At 35.2% G+C, this 23,918-nt stretch overlaps 1 protein-coding gene across 3 annotated transcripts in view; it reads left to right on the top strand.

Moving 5' to 3' along the window:
- Positions 1 to 12,261, top strand: part of TRAPPC8 (trafficking protein particle complex 8) — a 77,201-nt gene extending 64,940 nt beyond the window's left edge. For all 3 annotated transcript variants that reach the window (XM_016166740.2, XM_016166739.2, XM_016166738.2), the window contains exons 26-29: positions 284 to 385; positions 3,698 to 3,843; positions 10,189 to 10,278; positions 11,221 to 12,261. In XM_016166740.2, the coding sequence (XP_016022226.2) occupies positions 284 to 385; positions 3,698 to 3,843; positions 10,189 to 10,278; positions 11,221 to 11,455 (573 nt within the window). In that variant the 3' untranslated portion in view covers positions 11,456 to 12,261. The remainder of the gene's footprint in view (positions 1 to 283; positions 386 to 3,697; positions 3,844 to 10,188; positions 10,279 to 11,220) is intronic.
- Positions 12,262 to 23,918: the final 11,657 nt, after the last annotated feature.

Below are 23,918 nucleotides of genomic sequence, written 5' to 3'. Positions count from 1 at the left end.
TAGAGAAAATTAGAAAAGATTTCAAGATATATCTCTTAGATATCCAAGCCAACTGTGTTATTGAGGCAAAAATAGATTTCAACAGATACTTTATATATTGAATGAATAAATGTAGAAATGCTGACAAGCTAGAGTGTTGATAATTGATAGATATTAGCCATCATATTTCTATCTTCTATCAAATATTGGTTACTTTTTTTTTTATGGTGACATTGATTAACTGTGTTGATTACTTTTAAGGTTACTGCCAAGTAGGGTAACATTTTTGTGCTGTATACCTTAGGCTTACGTAGTAGAAGACAGTAAGCAGCTTATTTTGGAAGGTCAACATCATGTTATTCTTCGCACTATAGGAAAAGAAGCCTTTTCATATCCTCAGAAACAGGTAATAACAAAATTTGGTTAGGGACTTTCTGTAAACTTGTGGGATTTTTTTTTGTTTGGTTTTTGTGTTTTTAAGGGGTTTGTTTTGTGCAGGATTTTATATTGGAATTTGAGTTGGGGGTTGGTGGCAAAAGACAGATTAAAATTACAAATGAACACAAATTGCTTTTAAAATTCTTTAGCACCTTAAAAGAGTATTAAGATGCATTTGTGATCTTGAGGTTTCCTAAAATATATTCTACATTGTCTCTAGAATTTATAGTTATAAAAAGAATTGATTTGTTTGAAAGGGAGGGAACTGTATTCCCTATATTTCTTACTTGTAACATGCCCGCATCATTGCAGAAATCCAGGGGGCATAGCATAAAATGTAAAGGATGGCCCCTGGAATTGTGCAGCAGCTGCTAATAGTGTTAAGTATGCTTTCTTATTTTCCCTAAAATAGTATTTAATCTTACCAAAAAGTTCTCATACTGCATGTGAACAAAGTTTAAGCATTTAACATTTAGTCTAGTCATTTTAATAGTTACTTTGTCTTGTATTTATAAATAATGAATCTTAATTTTCAAGCTTTTCTCCCCATTATTTTTGACACTTTTATTTTGAAATAATTTTCAAACTTACAGAAAAGCTGCAAGAATAATAGAGAGGACTCTCTTATACCTTTCACTCAGGTTACCAGTGGTTAGCGTTTTACCTTATTTGCTTTATCATTTTTCCTAGTTATGTACATACTGATTTTTGACCTTGATCATTCTCAAGTAATTAGTCCCAAGTAAAATGTAGACATCCTGCCCCTCAATCCTTAAATACATCACAAAGTATACCTAAGAACAAAGATAATCTTCCATATTCATAATAACCATGATTAAATTCAGGAAGTTTAACATTGATGCAGTATACAGTCCATATTTAAATGTCATCAGAGTTCTCAATTATATCCCGATAACTGTTTTTTCCTATCCAGGCTCCAGTCCAGGATCATACATCATATTTCCTTGTCATGTCTCTTTAGTCTCCTTTAATCTGGAAAGTTTCTGTGCCTTTTTCAGTTATGGCATTGACGTTTTTGAAGAGCATGGGCCAGCTATTTTAATGTATAATAATACCTCTTTGGATTTTTCTTGTTTTCTCATGATTATATTAAGGTTATGCATTTCTGGCAGAAATACTAAATAAGTGATGTTATGTCTTGTCATTACATATTAGTTTGTCCCATTATCAGTGATGGATCACTTGATTAAGGTAGTATCTGCCATGTTTCTCCATAGTAAAGTGATTGTTTTTCCTTTTATAGTAAGTAATTTGTGGGAAAATAATTCTAGACTATGTAAATATTTGATTTCTCAAAAAACTTAGGTCTACTAGTTTTAGCTTCCATTGGTGATTCTATAATTTGAATGAAGTTTTTATTTTGATGGTTCCTAGTGGTAATTTTCTATTAGGAATAATGAAGATACCAAATTTAACCCTAACTCTATTTCTTATAGTAAGAAAATCATTTTTTCCCTTTGAATAATACAAAAATCCTGAATTTTAGTTGTAAATGTCATTAATTTTTGATAAGTTGGAACATCTCAAACAATGGCAAACAATTAGCACTTAGAAAATGAAACAATTACTTTGTATAAAATTTAATCTTGTTATATTCTCACTTTATATACTATGTATGGCATATCCTTTTTATTTCTTTATATTTCACCTTTGACATATTTTATATTCTCTTTATAATTAACTGAGCTTGGGAGATGTGACAGTTTCATCATATTGTGAATAATAGATTTGAAGCCTAAAGACTCTCAGATTGATGACCTATTGCGAATTACTTGCATAACTTGATGAACTTTAGCTTACTACTCACTTATAAATCAAAGATAATAATACTTTACACCTTCCTCTCTTGTGGTAGAGCTGTCATCAGAATCAAATGCTTATTGTGAAACTATTGTGAATTCTTTAGCACTGAATGTTGCTACTCTTAAGCTGGGAGAGAGGGAAGCTCTTCTAAATATTCTCTCAGTAAATTAGTTTCAGGTTTTTAGTATCCTTTTTTGACCATTATTCATGTATTTTCCTCCTGATAGGTGGTATATAGAAATTTATTCAGTATAATTTAGAAGTCTCAAACAACAGCTTGTTTTCTTTGATGAGTAGAATATATTAAACAATAACACACATTTTCAACTTTTTATTAAAGTGTGACAAATATAGAAGTGAATAGTTCAATGAATTTCACAAATTGAAGAACACTTTATCTAGGATGCAGCTCAAGAAAGAAAATATAACCAGGACCCCAGAAGTTCTGCTCCTGTTCTCTTCCAATTAGAAATTTTCCCCTTTTAGAGTAAACCTCTAGTCATTTTTCTCTAATTTATGTGTTGAAAACAAATTTATCTCTTGATTTTGTAGCTACATAGATTCATGGATCAGCAAAAAAGCCAGATAGTAAATATTTTAGGCTTTGCTGGTCTGAAGGTCTTTATATAATTACTCATCTGTTGTTAGAATCCAAAAGCAAGAAAAGCAAACACAGATAGATAGGCTGTGGCTGTGTTTCAACAAGACATTCTTACAAAAACAGGAAGCAAGTTGAATTTGGTTCATTGGCTATATAGTTTGTTAGTCCTTTGTCGATCAGAATCTAATTTGATTAGCAGGAAATAAAAGAATCAGAATTTTTCTGGATGGTGAAGGAAAATGTAGGAAAAATAACCAAGAAAAAAAAGAAATGAGACATTATTTTCTGTTTTATTTAGATGATAATGATATTTATTGAAATGTTTACAGTATACTTGACACTAGCTATATTAAAACATAACATGCATGTTGACCTTTAGTTTCATAGTCGAAGCACAATAATCTATAAAATGCAGCAATCTATTTTCAAAATGAGAATTTAAGGCAATTTTAGTTCTTCACCTATTAAAACAGATGTTACACAATTGAATGTTGATAGCCTCAGTACTAAGCATTTTACCAGGTAAGAACCACAACAACTTCTGAAATTGTTATTATTATGAACCTATTTTTACATATGAGATATAAGTCTTAACGTACTAAATAACTTAATCAGGATCACAGAGCTGATATGTACAGTTGCTGGAATTCAGTTCTAACTCTAGTACATAATAAATAGGGAATGAATAAATGATTCCAGATGCTAGGTTTTATTAATCCTAGATTATAAAAATGATTTAAACTGTTTGAATAACAGCAGAAATAATATTGTTCATGCTTTATTGGTTTTAATTTATTTTGTTTATATACACTGTACCTTAACAAGGCAATGTTTTTATCGTCATTTTTTTCTCAGGAACCACCAGAAATGGAACTATTAAAATTTTTCAGGCCAGAGAACACTACAGTTTCGTCAAGACCATCAGTAGAGCAGTATTCTAATCTCATTAAAACAAGTCTTCACTATCCAGAATCATTTAATCATCCATTTCATCAAAAAAGGTTTGGTTTGTGTGTGTGTGTGTGTGTGTATGTGTTAAAATTATTATACAGTACACACATTTATTTATTTAAACAATTGCATTAACACAAATATTGAAGAAATTTAGAATACTATTTAGTCTATAGAATTGTTCTTAAGTAATTTACTCTTTACTGTGATTACTAAATGTTGCTCTTGTAGTTAAAGATGGATATTGCCTCAGCCACCTCAATTGCCAAAAGTTTTTTTTTTGATAAGCAGGTTTATCATTAAGTCAAAAATGTGAAAAATATTTTATTATTTTGTGTTTGTTTCAGACTCAGAAATTAACCCTAAGTCATGACTAAAATATAGACACATCAAAGTTCAAATTTAGACAGCGTTATTTAGTTAAGATTTATTAAACGGTAACCTTCCTGAGGACTGGTATAGTTGTAATTTTGGTAAATAACTTGATTATATAAACTTAAGATTGTCAAAATAAAAAGTCCTAAATCATATGACACTTCAAAAAGTTGCTGGTTTACAGAATAAGAAAAGATGGAAAGAAGTCTGTTAGAACCAGTCTGCAAGTGATAACTGAAGGTATGAATTTTGGAAACATCACCCTGAATAGGGGTGGGGCTGGAGTGGGATAGACTGGAGAATGGGGACTTGCAGAACAATGACAACTGAGAGAGGAGCTAAGGAAAAAGGAGTCCATGAAGAGGACCGGTTGAGGAGTAGCACTCAAATAATTAGGAAGAAAAGACCAATGAGGAGAAATTGGTGTCTCAGAGGTTGAGTGAGAACAGTTCAAGGAGAAAGAAGTTGTTAATAGTTTACAACCTTGCAGAAAAGTCAGATAATAAGTGGACCAAAAAGTTGTTCATTGGTTCTAACAATAAAGAGATGATTTTTGAGAAGAATGTTACTCTATAGTAGGGGTGGAAGTGTGACATAGTAGGTTGAGGAGAGAATGGGAGGTAAGTAGGTAAAGATGCTGGCGTAGATCACCCTTTCAAGAAACTAGGCTTTTGGGAATAGCCATTCAATACTCTTGTTTTCTTACTAGCTAAGATATGGATGTTTATATGGTCTTGAAAGAAGTGATGGCCTACAGGGAGTGCAACAGAATCCTTAGTAGATGGAAAGATATACACACCGAAGAATGACAAGATTAGCTTTGGACTGAAGAAATGTCCAGACTACTATTGAAATAGGGAGAGAAGAAAGTAGGGAGAAATTTTTAATACGTTTACACATTATAGAGTGCCTTCATTTTAGAGAGTGTTTATAGGAGCAAGATTAACTAACTAATCAAAGAAATTAGGAAATAAGAGAATAAAGGGTAGAGAATGTTTTAAAAGTGAAGTTTGAGGAGACTACTGAGAATTAAGAGAAGAAGCTGGCTAAGGTCATGCAGAAAGAGTGCTAGGCAAATTAAGACCTTGACAGAGACATAACATCAAAATATATTGAAAAAGTAACTTAAATATGCTAACCATTTTTATGCCCTTTCATTGCGAAACGTAACACAGAAAAGTGCTCAAAAATAAAAATATATGGATGCAGTGATTTTTTTTTCCCAAAAAGCTGACGGCCATTTAATCACCTCTATTTGAGAAATAGAATATTGCTAGCATCTCAGGATCCCTCAGTTTACTCCCTCCCAGTCCACCTCCAATATTAGCGACTACGTCTTTGCTTTCCTTTATATTTTTTCAACTAAGTATACATCTCTATATTTTTATTTTTGTGGGTTTTTGAACTTTATTATGTAAGTGGAATTATAGAGTATATTTTTTATGTTCAGCTTTTATTTAATATGTTAGTAATTATCAACCATTTCATGAAACTGTAGAATTTTTATTGTTATATGAATATGTTTAACATATCAGAATTAGTTTATTTACTATGGATGGACTTTTATTATTTTATTTGAACTATTTTGAACTCTGCTATGAATGTTCTTGGATATAGCTCTCCTGGTACATGTATGCTTGCCTTTTTTTGGTATATTTATCTAGGAGTTTTTCAAGTAGTTGTACCAATTTGTATATCCGCTAGTTGTGCATGAGAATTCCTTCTGCTCTATATCTTCACTCATTACTGCTGAATTTTTAAAAATTTTAGCTATTTAAGTTATTTTTTAAATAACTTTATGGTCTTAAAATTTTGTGTAGGTCTAAATTTGCTTGGTACTCATTCTGTATGCCTTTGACTGACAGATGTACTTGTGATCACCTGGGGAAATGTAAGAAATACGGCGCTTTAATCCTATTACCATAGGTTGCAATTCGATTGGACCAGTGTTGTGGGGTCTGGATATCGAGATTTCCTTAAGTTATATAAGTGATTCTAATGTGCAGCCCAAGTTGAGGGGGAAAAAAGGAAATGCTTTATCTCTGTCAAACATACTTGACTTCACATACTTTGATGGATAATTTTGATTCCATGATGTTTGATTTTAACCCACTGTTCTATTTTGTTTCTGTTTATCCAACCCATCCTACTTCATGTATTTTCTGAATATTTTAGATTCCATGGTGCTTTTTTTTTTTTTTTTAACTTTAGTGGTTAAATCATTGGCTGTACTTCAGAGGCTAGGTTATTGGAGTTCTCTGCATGATTCTCTTGAGGTTTAAAGCATCATAGAATCTGGGCAGTAGGGAAATATGTGAAGTAGGGCAGGTTTAATCAAATTAAAGTAGAGCAGTGGGTTAAAATAAAGCATCAGAGAATCAACACTGTGCATGGAGTATGTAAAAATAAAGCAGGTTCGATAAGGATAAAGTGGCAGTTTTTTACACCTTGCCTGCACAGTAGGATTACCTGAGGAATTTTTTAAAATCCTGATGCTCAGGCCAATACAGAGTCTCTGGGAATAGGACCCAGGCATCTGTTTTTTCAGATGTCCTCAGATGATACCAGAATGCATCTGTATCAGTCATTGTTGCCACGAAAATGCTTCATAACAAACCAATCCAGAATTCAGTAGCTTACCAAGCATTTATTTCTACATTCTTGGGTTCTACAGGTAAGCTGCAATTTGGCTGAAGCTCTTCTTCAGGCTGTGAGTGGGCTGGGTCATTGTCTGCACCACACATATTTTGGGCTCAGTCCAAATGGACAGCAGCTACGTACCTGGAATATGTTCTTCTCATGTCATATCTCTGGCACACAAAAAGTGAGCCATGATGTGTAGCATATTTAAGGCTTCTGTTTGCATCAAAGTTATTAATACTTTATGGGCCAAATAGCCTCACATTCACAACCAACAAGGATGATCCACAGTCAGACAATGGAAAAGTGATCAGAGTAACTGCTAAACAATAATTACAATTACCACAGTAACCAAGGTTGAGAATTATTGAAATAGAGGGGAGTGTAATTGGGCATCCTTTTGAAACTAAAGAGCGGAAGCGTAATTGAGCGAGAGAGCTGAAGAGATGGAAGGGAGATGGTGGTCAGAGAGTGAGTGACTGTTATTTCAGTAGAAGCTATTTTAGGTGATTGGAAAAAAATATGATATAGTCATGGAAGTCAGATGGCTAAATTTTTAATAATACTCATGGTTATGAAGTGACAAGTCAAGGATTTGAGAAGGAGGTTATTGAGCTATCTACCAAGACAATGAAGTTGTCTAAAAGGATGACAAGATTTGGGATTGAAAGAAAAAAATGCAAACTCATGCTGAAGCTTTTAATAAGTGAAGCCAATATGTGGTAATATGGATGAGAAGCCTAGAAGGGTGTTTCTCCTCTAGGTGGTATGCCTTTACTTGACAGATGATGTATTAGATGAATGGGAGTAGGAGGTGAAGCATTTTCCCTCATCTTTACCTCAGATATTTCAAAGTACTCATCCCTTTCCATCCCCCCAAAAGTATCTCTGTTGTGCCGAGTTACTGTCACTGGTTCTAGTTTGTCAGTATGGGTTCAGGAAAACAGAGCAAAAACCTTGGAGTACTTCTTGACAAAGTGGAGGCATTTTTATGAGATGGATAGGAGGAAAAAATCAAGAAGTGGCAATAAGAACTACATTTGTGATAGTTTCAGACCCAAGATGTGGAAGATGTTAGAAGAAAAACAGCCTCTGTTACTGAGGGCTATAGAGGAAGCTGTGTACTAAGCCAAATTTCAGATAAAATAAGATGTATAAACGTGAAGAGAAGAGTTTAGGGATCTAGAGGAGTGTTCTTAATGTAATGTAGAAATGTGTGCAGGAATGGGACATTAGTATGTTTGGTCATGGCAGTGGAACTCAGCAGTAGAGCATGAGAATATGAGAAAGAAGAGGTGACCAGAGGTAACAGAAATATGAATCATACTGGGCTTAGCAGCCATAGATTTTCAAAATAAAAAGCCATTTAGATAATGTTTATGGAGCTTTTGAACATTATTCTCAGCACTTAATATATTTGATCTTATCCAATCACCACAACAACCCAAGAGATGGGTACAATTGTTAATCCCAATTTACAGTTGAGAAAACTGAGGTACAGAGCTGTTGAGCTGATATTTGAACTATAGCAGTCTGACTCTAGTATCTAGATCTTTAATAATGACAAATTTTAGTGGTAGGGGAATAAGTGTCAGCAGTTTGAGTTCTAGGCACTCTTTGTGGCTCATCAGATTAGCATTTTAGGAAAACTATTACATAAAGCAGTGGTTTTCAAAATGTCCTAGATCAGCAAGCAGCAGCATCTTCTGGGAACTTGTTAAAAATGTATACCTCAGGCCAGATCCAGAACTACTGAATCAGAAGCTCTGGGAGTGGGGCCCAGCAGTGTTTCTTAACAAGTTCTCCAGGTGATTCTGGTGCACACTTAAGCATGAGAAACACAGATCAAACATGAGAAATACCCAGCATAAACAATGGATTGCATCATGGCATTAATTTAGAGGCTGTTGCAGGAAACCTCTTGTGACTTGAAGTTTTAAGGAAAATGAAGTTGGATTGAAGTAACCAGGTTCCAGAGATGTGTAGGGGAAATGATTGACAGAAATTTGTGAAGAATAATAGAAAATTGCTAAGGGGAAAGAGGTAAGGAGGCAGTAGGCCCCATTCACAATTGAAAGTACTTAGCATAATGCCTGAGGTTTGCTGGAATGGGTGGGGGAACTATTTAGTGACTGAGGAAGAGGTGTAATGAAGATAATGAGTTTGGTTTGGGACCAGGAAACACCCAGATGTTCACATTTCTTTTTTTACTGGAAGCATTTAGTTAAGTCCTGGAGAATTTGACATTTCAGGATCAGATGGGAACAGAATAGGAAGAGTTGCTTTGGGTTTTCTTTGGGTTACAAATTATGCAGTTGGAATTTAACTTTTAATGAAGTGCTTCAGACTGGAAACCTGCTCAGTAGTCTTGCTGCTCTCCTCTCCGTATAAGTTTGTGGAGGAGGTAAGGGCATAGCACCAGCACAGCCTAAGGATATGTTTTTATCTTAGCTTTTGTTGAGGGAAATCTGTTATTTGCAATATTGTTTAGAAAGTATTTTTCAGTAAGGGGGTGTAAAATTTCTGAAAGTATGAATATATGGACTGAGCAGAATTTTAAAGTTATTTTGTGTGAGCTTATAAGGTTACTATTTTTTCTTTTTTACTATCCCTTTGTTCTTTGTGTTTATAGAGTAAAATATAAGTGGTAGTATGTAACCAGATTTCATTTGTGCATAGGTTGTATTCGGTTGTATTATGTCTTTGGTTTGAAATCCACACCAGTCTCTTCATATGTTCTTTTCTGTTACTGCCTGTCTTTTCTCTTATGTGTTAATAATTTATTAATTATGAAGTGGTGTCAGAAACTAGGTTGCCTGAACAGATGTATCTGCTTGAAAGAGTTATTCTCATAACTTATATAGAAATGATTTTCATTTTCTCCAAAACATGATGGTTTTATGCATGTTTGATAGAGAAGCAAATGTTGGTTGTTCTAAGCCAAGTTCTCAAAATTAATTTTCAAGAAACAAAGAGAACAGGATTAGTTGTTGGCATTTTCATGATTTATGTTTTTTTCCATTGATCTTTTGCAGTTGAGATTATTTACTTTTGGTTTTCATTTTGGGAAATAATCACCTAGAAATATTTTACGATTAACTGTTTTTTAAGACTAACTATAATAAGTTGAAATAAAATGGTTTGTGAATGTATACTGATATTTATTCAGGCATTGTATTAATATATTTTACTTCTTATTTATACAATTTGGCTTAAATAATTTTGGAACTCATTTTTCCTTTAATTTGAATGATTGCTTTTAAAGATCTTATGCTCTTAGGTATTCTTAAGTGTTATTTTCTTGTTGGTTTTTAAAAAGTTGGGTTTGGGGGGTTTAAAAAATATACAGCTAATCTTTTTTTGTTTATTTTCTTCCATAGCCTTTGTTTAGTACCAGTCACCCTTTTACTTTCCAATTGTTCTAAGGCTGATGTCGATGTAATAGTTGATCTTCGGCATAAAACAACAAGGTAAAGATTTATTTAGTGCAAGATTATTTTGTAGTTTAAGATTGAGAGTCATTAAATATTTTGAAGTTATGCAAAATACATGGATAGAGAAAGATCACTCAGGCATGCCCTGATTTTTTGTCTATTGTTATAGAAGTGTTATAGAAGAATTACAGAGGATTGTCTTAATATTACAGTAGTGACAAAATAGAAAGCAATTTCTAAAAGCAGCAAATTAATTTGGCCAGAGACAAAAATTTTTATGAAAGTTTATTAGTGATAAAGAACTCTAAAATTGAAAACCAGCAAGTTTGTGATAGAAGTTTTATTTTTAGTTTTTTCCCCCCTTGATTATAAATAATACTTAATTTAAAAAAAAATACAGGTTTATACTCTCAATTTCTGATACTCCAAGACTTAGATGCTTTTTGGAATTCAGGTATTTTTGGATTTTCAGAAGAGTAATGTGAACGCCCTAAATAGGATCTGGGACAGCTCTCTGAAATCCAAATACATTTCCTGTATGCTTAGGTGTATCATAAATTAATTAACTAATGCCTTGTTGGTAGATACTGGATTGCTTTTTAATTTTTCGATACTATAAATAGTTTCAATATTATATAAGCATTCTTGTATGCACATTTATTTTTATGTACGAATAACCAAATGGTGGTTAAAAGCTCAGGTTTTAAATCACGTTCCATCATTTACTAGATGCTGTTTTGAGTGTTAAAGATAATTTACTCTTAGCATTATACTTAGAACATAGTAACTGTTGATAAATGTTAGCTATTACAGCAATAGTAGTAACAGCTGTTGCCATTATTGTTGTTTTTAACAGTTAACTTCATAAAATGATTTGTAGAACTAGGATTGCTAGATGAAAGGGATACGTTATTGGGACTTTGGGAGAAAATTTTTGAAGAAAAAATCCTCCAACTTACCTTTTTCTTCCTTCCTTAGTCCAGAAGCGTTGGAAATCCATGGATCATTTACATGGCTTGGACAAACACAATATAAACTTCAGCTTAAAAGCGAGGAGATTCACACTTTGCAGCTGAAAGCATGCTTTGTCCATACGGGTGTTTATAACCTTGGAACGCCTCGGGTATTTGCCAAGTTATCGGACCAAGTTACAGTATTTGAAACAAGTCAGCAGAACTCCATGCCTGCCTTGATCATCATCAATAATGTGTGACAGCTTGCAAAGTTATACTGAAATCCACAGGAATCCGTTTTATTTTACAGAATAGGTTTTACAGCAGCTTTTGAATTACCTAACTTGTTCTGGACGTTGGTATTGGATCACTGCAAAATACTTTTGACTTGTCAGTCTGTTGACACGCAAAGCACGTTGGACTAAGAATACTGATATTCTTTTTTTATATTTCTTTAAACCTGGTAATAATTTACATGCTCATAATACAGAATTCCAACATATCCATGCACCTTATTAAGCCCCATCTTAAAAACCAATGTCTAAGTTTGCTGTTACAACTTACCAGTGGTATATGACTATTAGATGATTTTGAGGAGGGAAAGGCCTTGTTGGCAATACTCTTTTAAGCCATTAGCCTATAAATTACAGCTTTACTGTGAAGTTCAGTAGAGTGTTAAATACAGATTTTCCTGTCTTGCTTCACAATTCTCTAAAATCAAATTTGAACTTTGGTTATAGAGTCATCATACTTAAGTATCTGGTGGTTCTTATGGCTTATACATAACTTGTAAAAAGAAAAAAAATTTTTCTGATGCTTTGAATATAGTTTTGAAAGGAGTTTGACTTTTTTTTTCCCCCTCATTCATCTCAGCGTAGACTGCACTATTTCACAATATGAGATCTTTGTCATTTAAATTATCATATTCTTTATTATGTAACTTTAACAATTGAGTTGATCTGTTTAAAATATAAATCTCAAGTTAATTAAAAATAAGCTTTTCAAAAATGTATTATATTTATAACAAATGTACTGTAAATAGAATAAAGACATGCTATTCACTGTATAGATTTATGAGAAGTTTTCTTTTCATTCTGAGAATCTAATATATTCTTTATTGAACATAAATGCCAACCATATGGCAGGTGCCAGACCAATTTCCTGAGAAAACGTTATCATCTTTGTTTCCAAAAGTGAAGTACAGTTTTTGTTCCTACAGTCCTTGGTGGCCTTGTTATACATGATCAAATGAATAATGTCTATAAATGTGTCATGTCTGACGCCCAGTTACAAATTTGGATAATCCTTTTATGTACTAGGGGAAAAGAAGATCATACTTATTGAACCTCTTGAACCATAGTGCAGACTCTGATGCTGGTAATGGCACATCAGGAAATTTAGCCTTCCTACTGAAGGAAAACGTCTGAAAAGGAAGGAAGAAAACATATTACTAAAAACAAAATGTTGTCAGTATAATCAGTTTTTAGAGGACCAAAATCTGGAAGAAAGTTCAGAGAAACGTGACCATCATTTGGACTACTTTTCCTTGGGAGCGTTTTCCCACTTAGGAAGAAGCAGCTGAGAGGCAAGCTTTACATTTGACATACTTTGAGACAAGAAGTATAGGTCAGGAGGATTAATCTGAACTGAAGCAAGAAAAGGAAAAGCATAGAAAATAGACAAAAATAATAAATAAATAAAGAGGGTCAGAGACCTACTAGGTTCAGTGAGAAAGTCTTAACTTGTTTATTTGTAGTCTTAGAAAAAGGAGAGAGAATAAGGGAGATTCAGTATTTAAAGAGAATCTTACAATTTGTCAAGATGGACATCAAGTTAGAGATTCGAGTAGATCAGTAAATCCCAAACAACAAATAGAAACATATCCAGATATATCATAGTGAAACTGCTGAAATTAAAGACAAAGAAGGAAACAATCTTGAATACAGAAGACAAAACTTGAATGGTAACAATAATTCAACACATAGCTGACTTCTCACCAAAAATAACTGGAGCCAGAAGATAGTGGGATGTCTTCAAAGGGTTGAAAGAAACTAAAAGCAAAACCAAAATTCTGAATTTAGCATGAATACCTTTCAAGAATGGAAGTGAAAGTAAGATATTTTCAGACAATTAAAACCAGAGAGTTTACTTCCAGGTGACCCTAAAGTAATAGTGTCTGCCTAAAGCGAAATCTTTACTTCTCCAAATAAGTATACAAAATAAGAAGAGCATGTGAAACTACACCTAACTTTTAGCATCACTAGACTGAGCATACTACTAACCTTGACTCTAAATAGAAAATTTAGCACTAAATTCCAGCTAGCTATCTCCAGCCTCTACTGCAAACCTTTGTGGTGGGTGAAGTGGAAGACAGGAATCCAGAAAGACTGTGGATAGAAGTTAAGAGAACAGAGGGTTAAGAATGAGTTGAAATTAAACAAAAAGTAGATCCTAACTGTAAAAGTATTAAACAAGAGACCAATAGATCAGAGCCCTGATGACAGGCAAGGCATTTGAGGCTTTGTAGTAGGGCCTTGTAGGAGCCGCAAGGAATAGGGACCATTCATCACACAGCTAAGGAAATGCCTCTTAACAGAAATCCTTTTAAATCAGCTACTTGGAAGACTATTGAGTATTTTGAGTTTTGTGCAACCCAAATAACTCAGTCTCACCTGAAACTCTTCCATTAAAGATTTGTACCCTTAGGCCTCACTCATTTCCAGAAGACAACATTAAAATGCAAATGAATTTTACCCAAGTACCCTAGTAGCATACTTGAATCTGTCTTTAAAATGTTTGGTCTGTTAGTTTAAGAGAAAGGCTTTAAATGGAATGGGACACAGGAACAGTGCCTAGCCGGGAGATAGTGCTGGTGGGATGAGCAGGAATGGGGGACAGGGCCCTAAAGGAGGAAATGGTAAGATGCTGAAGGAAAACTTGGCCCATTTTCATAATTTTTCTCAGAGTTCACCCTGTTCAGTGAAATTCCACTGTGTGTTCCCAGCATTATTAGGCTGTAGTTTTTCTCCTCATTAGAAAGTTTGTATGTCTTACCATATACTCCCCCCCTCAGCCCCTGTGTTTATGTTTTGATTATTAAGCTGTGATAGAAGAGTCGACTTCACTAACTTCACAGTTTTCCTCAGTTCCTTACTTACTCAAATTAATCGTGCTGTGCTTGGTGGCAGGAAGGGACATATCTAAGAACTGAATGCTTGTGCAAGGCAGAAACAAGTGTTCTTTTTTGCATGTGAATGGTTTGTCTTAGTTCAATAAACTTTCCACCAAGAAGTAGTATGTAAAACAATCTGAAATCTTTGGAAGAATATTAGTATCTGTCGATTAGAATGTCTGGTTTCATAATCCAATTAAAAAATGGGCAGAGGACCTGAACAGATACTTCTCCCAAAAAGACATACAAATGGCCAAAAGATATATGAAAAGATGCCCAACTTTGCTAGCTATTAGGTAAATGCAAATCAAAACCACAATGAGATACCTCCTCACACCTATAAGAATATCTGTTATCAACAAGACAAGTAATAAGTTTTAGAGAGGTTGTGGGGAAAAAGGAACCCCATATACTGCTGATGGGAATATAAATTGGTAGTCACTATGGAAAATAATGGAGGCTCCTCAAAAGATTAAAAATAGAATTACCATATGACCCAGCAATCCCTCTTCTGGATGTCTACCCAAAAAATTTGAAACATTTATCTGTAAGGACACATGCACCCCAATGTGCATTGTAACATTATTCGCAGTGGCCAAGACATGGAAACAACGAAGTGTTCTTTGATAGGTGATTGGTTGAAGAAAATGTGGTACAAATATACAAAGGTATATTACTCAGCTGTAAGAAAAGATGAAATATTGCCATTTGCAACAATATGGATAGAGCTTGAGATAATCATTCTAAATGAAATAAGAGAAAAAGCTGAAAACCATATGATTTTACTCACGTGAGATAAGAAAGTGAAAGTAAATGAACAAAACAGACAAAAACTCGTAGACACAGACAACTGTTTAGTGTTTACCAAAGGGGAGGGAAGTAGAAAAGGATAAAGAGGATCAAACGTGGTGACAGAGATTTGACTTTGAGTGAGATGCTGTATTATAGAATTGTACATTTGGAACATATATAATTTTGTTAAGCAATGTCACCCCCATTTTTTAAAAGCCTGGCTTTGAAATAACTTCTAACTAGAAAAGGGGCATTAGGCTGCAAAGGGACAATAGGGAATTTTGATGCAAAGCCCTGGTGCAGAAAGAGGAAGGCAAGGAGGGTGTTTGGAATGGAGATCTCTGTAATTGTAGGGCAGGATGTGGGGTGGGTGGAAGTGGCTTCTGAGAAGCCAGGCTCAACCAAGTTAGGAGCAGGTGGTGCCCCAGCCCTTGTGCCATTGGCAGCTGCCACAGTTGGTTCCAGTAACCTTCCAAGGGACATCTGCACAGGAGTGAAGAGAGTTCAGAATTCCTGGTTTTGCTCGTTCAAAGAGACTCAAGATCCAAAACCTGGGCCCAGAGCAACTCTTAAGAGCACAATTGCTCGTCTGCGTATCTCCCTGAAATGCTGCTCGTACTTCTAAATCTTACGTGGGTCTCTTGCTTCTCCACTCCTGCCCTGTGCTTCAGCGTGTGTGGGGCAAGGTTGTGAGGAAGGTTACATCTAAGGACACATTTCCCTCTTGGAAGCTGAGGGCCTTGGGCTTGCAAAAAAAGCCAGAGGAAGAAAGTGAGTGAGAGGGGCAGCGACAGGTCACACTACTCTGGTGCCCTGGGGCGTGTTCACACCACACAGGAGAACCCAGTGTTAAATCTTCAGGAATTCTGTGAACCGATTGTTAAACATGGCTACTAATGAAAAACTAAGTTATACAAACTTACAACTGAATACATGGCATTAAAGATAATAAATACTCAAAATTCATTACTTCCTAAATATTTTACTATTACCTACGTTCCCATGATTATTTATACCTATTGTATCTGTCAACAAAAAGAACCTGAATCATCGAAGATATCAGAAAGATTTTTATTTATGGATCTTGCTGAGAACTGTATAGCTTTAGAGCAGAGCTTCAGGAAGCCTTGAATCAGTTCTCTAACTTTGAAAAAGTGTGGGGTGGGGGTGCTTAAGCAGGCAGAGGAGTAAGCCCAAAGTACAGCTGGTGCATTAGAAGTTTCAATTAGGGCACATACAGTCCAATGGTGAACAGTTTTGCATCAAATGGAAAGAACGTATATAAAAGATTAGGTTGAGTTGCTGTGCCCCTGGTGTCAGGAAGTTTTAATTAGGGTCTGGAAACAAATTACTTGGAAACTCTTTGAGGTGATTTTTATCAGGATCCAGAAAGAACAGGCACTGGTAACCTATCATAGTTGGTCTTTAATGTTGAAACTGTGTATGTCTTGTGTCTCATTTGTTGATTGTCTCCCATGGTCTGTGCCTTCATAAGAATTTAGGAAAGCTCACTGTTTTTTCGTGGTTACCGATTAAGTCAGAAAAACTGAAACCGGTTTCCTTTCCCTGTTCTGTATGGTGGAAATACTACATAATGGTGTGCTGCCATCAATTCCCAACTCCACGTTCAGGGCCCGTGCTCAGAGAGCTTGAAATTGGCCATAGTGGGGATATTTGCTCTAGGGAGATCAGCAAATGCTACACATTACGACATGACTTACTGATTTTTGCTGTTTATTCCAGACCTAAGAAAGTGAAGAAAATATTAATAATGGTTAAACTTAAAAATGTTGCATGCCTGTAGCTGTTGCATTATGCATAGCTCAAATAGTATCTGAAATCTGTTATCCATGTCAGCGAAGGAGTTGCTCATGTCATTGATGAACAAGCGAGGGCCTAGCATGTGTCTTTTCACATTCATCTTCCTCCTTAATGTAAAGAAAAATATCAACCAACATTCATACTGGAGTTACTCTCATTTGTTAATAGTTACATAGGTTGGTTATATGAGAGCTCAGCAAAACTCAACAAAAGCTCTCTGTGAGAATCAATGAGTTATATGGAATTTACAGGAAGAGTATTGCATTTTATTATTATGTATGAATTGTATGCTGAATGGGATTTCATATCAGTTTAAAAACTTATTTCTCCCCCTGAAGAGTAATTTGATAAACCTTTATCAGCACATTTCTGGGTGTGAGCATAGACCATAAAAAAATTAGTGTTCTAACATCCATTAGCCAAGACCTAAGGTATCTGATGGAATCTTCCAGCCTTTAGGACTCCATGGGGCAGTGGTTCTTAAAACATGAGCATAATCATTGGGGTAGCTTCTAAAAATGGAATTCCAGAAGCTACCGCTCCAGCAATTTGGTCTCCCTGCCTAGATCAGTTTTGTTGGTCTAGGTTGAGTGAGGAATCTTGTTTTTGTTTTGGGGGTGTTGTTTGTTTCCTAGTGTTCTTAAGTCTTAAAATCTGTTTTGACAGTCTCTTTGCAGAAGAGGAGACCTGTACATTATACTTTGGTCAGCTTTGCCCCAGGGAGCCTGATATGTGCTATGTCCAGCTGCAGATTTTCATGAAGTTTGTTTCTATCAAGTTTTCAGGCACATCATGGAAATGTTATTATTCTTTAAAAGTTAACTGGATAGGGCAATGATTTAACCATGCCCCTAAGATGTGGCAAATTGTTCAAAGGTTAATTTTCTACTTAAGGATATTAAAATAAAAAGTGAGTTAGCAATAGCTCTTTTGCTCAATTAGTTAAACACTTAAGAAGGCTGGAGTTGACATTCAATCCCAGCTTGCTACCAATTTTATTATTTCTTGGTCTTTGATCATAAGTAACAATCTACTAGTTGTCAGTTTTGCCATTCACAATGATTTGGTTCTTAAGGCCAGATCTTTGTAGCTCTATTGGGTATACATAGCTATACATAGGATGACCGCATAAGTTTTCACCAAAAGTGAGACATTTCGAGGGTGAAAAGAGCGCTATTAACAATTACAGTGGGACAACAGGCATAAACTGGGTCTATTCCAGGCACATCAGGATGTGTGTTCATTTTAGCCTCAGCTCTCCTCCTTCTTGGGCTATCTGCTGATTGGTGTGTTATAATGAATTCTGCTACACATACAAGCACTGCACATTCATATAGCAGTCATATGGCTTATTCTTAGATGCCTAAAGAAGTCCTAGTTCCCTGCCTTTTGAGTAGAAATATTCAGTCGATGTGATGATAAATGCCAATATTCAGCTAACCTTCAGGTTGTAGTCAGGCGACAGATTCTCTGGTAATTTAGTGACTGAACCCAGGACTGCATTAGCCCCAGGCCAATAATGTCACTCCAATAGTCAAAGACTACTGGCCTAATGAGATTCTTAAACATTCTTCATGAAAGCATGGAGGAGCTTGTACAATAATTCTAGCCAATACACACACATATCTTGAACACCACTTATCTCTCTTTTATGCTGATTAACAAACTCACTAGTGCTAATTGAGACTGCCGATGTTTGAAAGGTTTTTAGTAGCTACGTCTGGATTATGGACAGACCAGTGTTTTTCAAAGGCTAAAATCACTACTTCAGGGTTAGGTACTTCAAATGTTTTTTATCTGCTCCTAAGTGATTAAAACTAATAACTTATTTATATGTCATACTGTCTTTGGTGAAATATTTAAAAGTAAGTTATTCTCAATACAACATTTGATCACATGTATTTCTCCTCGATTAATAAGAACTGCGAAAGACTTAAGTCTTTAAGCACAATATTATAAAATAGCATTTCCCAAAATGTGTTCCACTGGATAGGATGTCAGTTAGGTATTAGGTGAAAAAGAGTTCCCTAACTGAACAAAACAGGGAAATAATGGAATTAAACAAAATTAAACAGATTTCTTTATCGTTCATGTGCATTCGTGGTGAGTTCTGACACATTTGCTAGGGACCAGCCCTTCTTAGCTAACATATTTTTCAGAACTAGTAAAATGCTCATATACTAGAGGTTGGAGAACTTTTTTAGCAGAGTGGCAGATAGTGTTTTGGTCTTGCAGGTTCTTCAGCCTCTTGCAACTAACTACTCAGCTCTTCCATTAAAACACAAAAGCTGCCCTGTTTCTGTAAATTAAGTTTTATCAGCATGAACATTGAGTGACTGTCAGCATATCTTGGGAACCTACACAAGCATAGGGCGAACGGAGGCCTCCTTCCTTCCTTTCTAAGGCAGGCTTCTCTAAAACCTAGTAAGCGATTCCTTAAACCAACTATATCCACTGGAGGGCGCCAAGAATGCAGTTTTGCATCAGTGTCATCTGCACAATTTGCCTTTAAAATGTTGAAATTAGCATTTTATAATGAGGTAGCATTTAGTGGAATTGAGATTAGCATTAAACATTTTTTTTTTTGCTACAGAGAATTAGAATCAGGCAAGTTATTGTTAATTTACCACTCTAGGGCACTAAATATATTAACCTAGAAAATATTTCATAATTAAAACTGTTGCTGACTTTTTAGTAGTCTTTATCTCATCCAAAGAGTCAAGATGAATGTGTTTTCTTGAAACTTTTAATATTTTAAGACATTGTACATTTTTATTGATCAGAAAGTCATTTAATCTGTCATAATGCAATCAGAAAGTCATTTAATTTGTCATAATGCAATCTAAAATGGAGGCTAAAATAGAAAATTGTTAAATCAATAAAAACTCTGATAAAAGATGTAGGCAAGAATTCTTCAGTCCCTACTTGTTGGCTGTGGACAAACCTCTTTGTTTTCTTATAACACGGGATTTTTTTTAATGATATATTTAAGCGAGACGTGAGTTTTAAAGTGCTTGGAACATGTTTAGTGTCCAATACATACTACATCATAGCTAAACTGCAGCTTGGTTCATTCATTTGAATAGCTTTCTGAAGTACTTCAGAAAGTCAAAATCTGGAACTGTTCAGAAGTTGGCATAAATAATCTTTCAAATTTTAAAACAGAAGTTACGGTATTACAAACTAAAACATTGACTTCAAAATTAACACCATAATTGAGGTATCAAGTGTACTACTTGACAACTCTAGATCTTTAAAGGGAGGTTGTAATATTTTCTAAGTAATAAAGTAAGGACCTATGATTTGGGGCAAATGAATTTACTTGTGGATAATAGACCGTAATCTGTGCAAACGAGACTGCCTTGAAAGATCTAGTATGAATGGCTCCTAAATCAGAGTACCAAGGTTTGAATCCAAGGCGTTACTCCTTACCATAAAAATATGAGACCTTGGGAACATAAAAGTAACTTAACCACCCATCTTAGTTTTCTCATCTGTGTGGTGGCTGAGAGAGTTCCCATGTCATTGTGGTGTTGTGAGGAGCAAATGACTTAACTGCATAAATTTCTTAGTTCAATGACTGACAGGTGGTAAAGACTCAATAAATCTATTATTTTTTAAAGTTCTATAAAGCAAAATAACAGGGTAAGCAGATTTTTTAAAATTTATTTTTATTTTTCAATTACAGTCGACTTCATAAATCTATTACTTTTTAAATGATTTACTTAAATTCCATTTGAAAATGCTCTTTGTAATTTCTCTAATAGATGCAATTTCAAATAGCTGTATGAACCATAAACCCATAATTAATTCTGTTTATAGTAACCATTGAGCTATTTTAAGTTTCTGATTTTGTTCAAAATTATAGTCTTTATTTTGATTGCAGGCTTGGACTGCATATACATTGACCATGAGCTTTGCTTCCTTCATATCGTCCCTTAATACTTAGAGTGGTAAGAACACACACTAGAGATTCTTGTTGAGGTGAATGCGAGAATGGAATTGGTTAAATTGCCTGTTGTCTATTGAAAGCTGAATAAATTTTGTGACAAACAGTGCCAATGTACAATAGCTCTTTAGTAGCTTTACGATAACATATATGTAATGTTTTATAAATGACAAAGATTCATAATCCTGGCATTTAGTTAAATAAAAATGAGCTTTTAAAACTGAATTCACATACTTGTATGCGTAGGAATTCATTTTTAATAGTTATTACATTAAAAATTTTTGTTAACGACATGGGTATCCACTGTTTTTTACTATACTCGTGCTGTGTAAATCCAGTCATCTCTTGATATTTGAGGGCTCTCTTTATATGTTTTCCCTTATAAGGAAACTTTTGTTCTCATTAGAGGTTTAAACCTTGTAGTAATGTATATCAGGGAGCAAGTGATGTGGTTCTCCCATCATGCCTTTTCTCATAGCCTCAGTATGATACTTTCTTATTTTTTGGTTTCTTGCACTGTAATATAATATTTTATCTTAAAACAAGTCGATGATTTGATAATGTTATTTTGTCCAAAAAAATGGTTTCCCAAAGCATTGCAACTATTACTACCATGTTCTCTAAAATTTGAATGGATTATATCCTCCCAGCAATCATGAGTTGATTGTGGCTGCTACTTAACCACATATTTTGAAAACTGCGTGCTTTTTTAGGCCATATTTCTGGAAGATTACACTAGAATCTGATAGTGGCAGTTGTCTAAGGAATGGAAAGTTGATTCCTTTTCATTTTGTGTTCTCTGTCACTATTTATATTTCAAACCATGCAAATATATTTATTTTTAAAATTAAAGTATTAAAAACAAACAATTAAAAGCTAATTTCTAACCTTTACCCCAGATTTTTTAATTTAGCAGATCTGAGTAGGGAATCCCGAATTTATATTCAGCAACAGAAGTTTTTACTTTTTATATTTCCTCAGGAACTTGGCGTTCTTATGAATGTGATGATAGGGCTGAGAATTATCTCCTGGATGAATGCATAGTATCCATATTTACCAGTTGCTGGTAATTACTGTAGTTTTCACTTTAACTAGAGTAACAATAATCTAGTTTTTACCCTTAAGTGACCTTTTTGGATCAATTCTCCTTGCTAACAAGGAACTGGCATACTGTCAGATTTCTCAGGAATTATTTTATACCACTTGTAAAACTCATGGACAAAACACTGCCCATGTCTTCATACAGTGCCCAATTGTTTCACTCTCAAGTACCAGGGACCCACACTCCACATTTAACAGAAGCTTGAAACTTTGTTGCAAGGGAGGACTGTTGTACTGAAGCATAGCCCAACAGCAACTGAAAACTGAATAGCAGACATCCTGCACAAGTCCTTTGATGATCCCTGGCCCTGCTCACCATCTTCCACTGCACTAGGTTCCTCTCAGTGGTCTGGTGGCCAAAGGTCCCTTTGGGCTGCCTCCTGAAATGCCAAAGTAACGCCTTACTAGCTGTCAATTGGAAAGAATGGGACTCTGCAGGGTGCAGCAGAAAATGATTCTATTTTCCCTCCCGCTCCCCAATATACACAAACAAACCCAACCAGATCCACTGAAGGAAATGTCTGGAGCCATAACTCTTCCAGTCCATGTCCTCCAGTCACTTTAAATCTTAAGAACAGCCTCTATTTCAATAATTAAAATTTCCAAGCAATTTAATAACTGGCATTCTGAATTTTATGAAGCTAAAGGCTTACTTCTCTCCTGGGAAGCCTTAAATTGGGGAGGAAGGTGGCCAACTTCTTTTCCCTTTTATGTTGTGTGCTTCTCCCCTTCCATCTCGGTACACCTGGCTGCTTCCAAATCTTTACAGAATTTGGGTGAGAGAACCGAGTAGGAGAAGCAAGGATGGGACTGCAAATTGGTGCAGCCACCATGGAAAACAGCACAAAGGTTCCTCAAAAAACCAAGCATCGATCTACCATATGATCCAGCAATCTCTCTACTGGGTATTTACCCCAAAGACGTGAAAACTCATATTCGGAAAGATATTTGCACACTGATGTTCATAGCAGCATTGTTCCTAGTGGCCAGGACGTGGAAGCAATTGAAGTATCCTATGATGGATGACTGGCTAAAGAAGCTGTGGTGCATACGTACAATGGAATATTACTCAGCTATAAGAAGAGATAAAATACTGCCATTTGCGACAACATGGATGGACCTCGAAATAATCATGCTAAGAGAAATAAGCCGGACATAAAAAGTTAAAAATCACATGGTATTACTTATATGTGGGATATAAACCTAAAAGCAACAAATGAACAAGACGAACAGAAACTCATGGACATGGACAATAAACTAGTGGTTACCAGAGGACTATAGACTAGTGGTTAGTAGTGGGATGAGGGAGGAGGGAGGAGGGAGGAGGGGTAGAGGGAGTCAAATATGTGGCGATAGAAAGAAATCTAACTCCAGGAGGTCAACACACAGTGTAAACATATATATGCCTTACTGTTAAAGTATACCGCTGAAACTTATTGGATTTTGTTAACCAATGTCTCTATAAAAAAAATAAACAAATAAAAAATAAAATAAAATGGCACAAAATGGGAAAAAAAGGAAAAAAAGAAAAAAAAGAAAAAAAAGAGAAAGGTCTCAGCTCACAGGTGCTGTGGTGATCTGGCCTAACGTGTTCTCTGGGCACGCTACCTGGGAGCCTGTTAAAACCGACTCTCTATCAGGGAATGCTTTGTGGCTTTTGGGAGGCCTCCTGTCACTGGAGATCTCTCATCTAAAGTTCCTCAAGTGTGAGTGAGACCTCCTTGCTTGGCTATTTATGGCTTCTTTTTCTCTTGGGCTTCCATTTCCAACTAGGTGAAGGCCTTTTAAATCCAGCTGCAGGATGACTTTCTCTTGCTCAGGGTCCACGTCTAGCGCTTTGCCCCATAAACTTCAAAGACAGACTATTCCCAGTGCCGCTGCTATTCCT

Source organism: Rousettus aegyptiacus, unplaced genomic scaffold (assembly GCF_014176215.1).
Source record: "Rousettus aegyptiacus isolate mRouAeg1 unplaced genomic scaffold, mRouAeg1.p scaffold_m13_p_12, whole genome shotgun sequence".
In the NCBI taxonomy this organism is placed as follows: Eukaryota; Metazoa; Chordata; class Mammalia; order Chiroptera; family Pteropodidae; genus Rousettus; species Rousettus aegyptiacus.
Note: the sequence above shows the minus strand (reverse complement) of the source record. Positions and strands in the feature narration are given on the sequence as shown.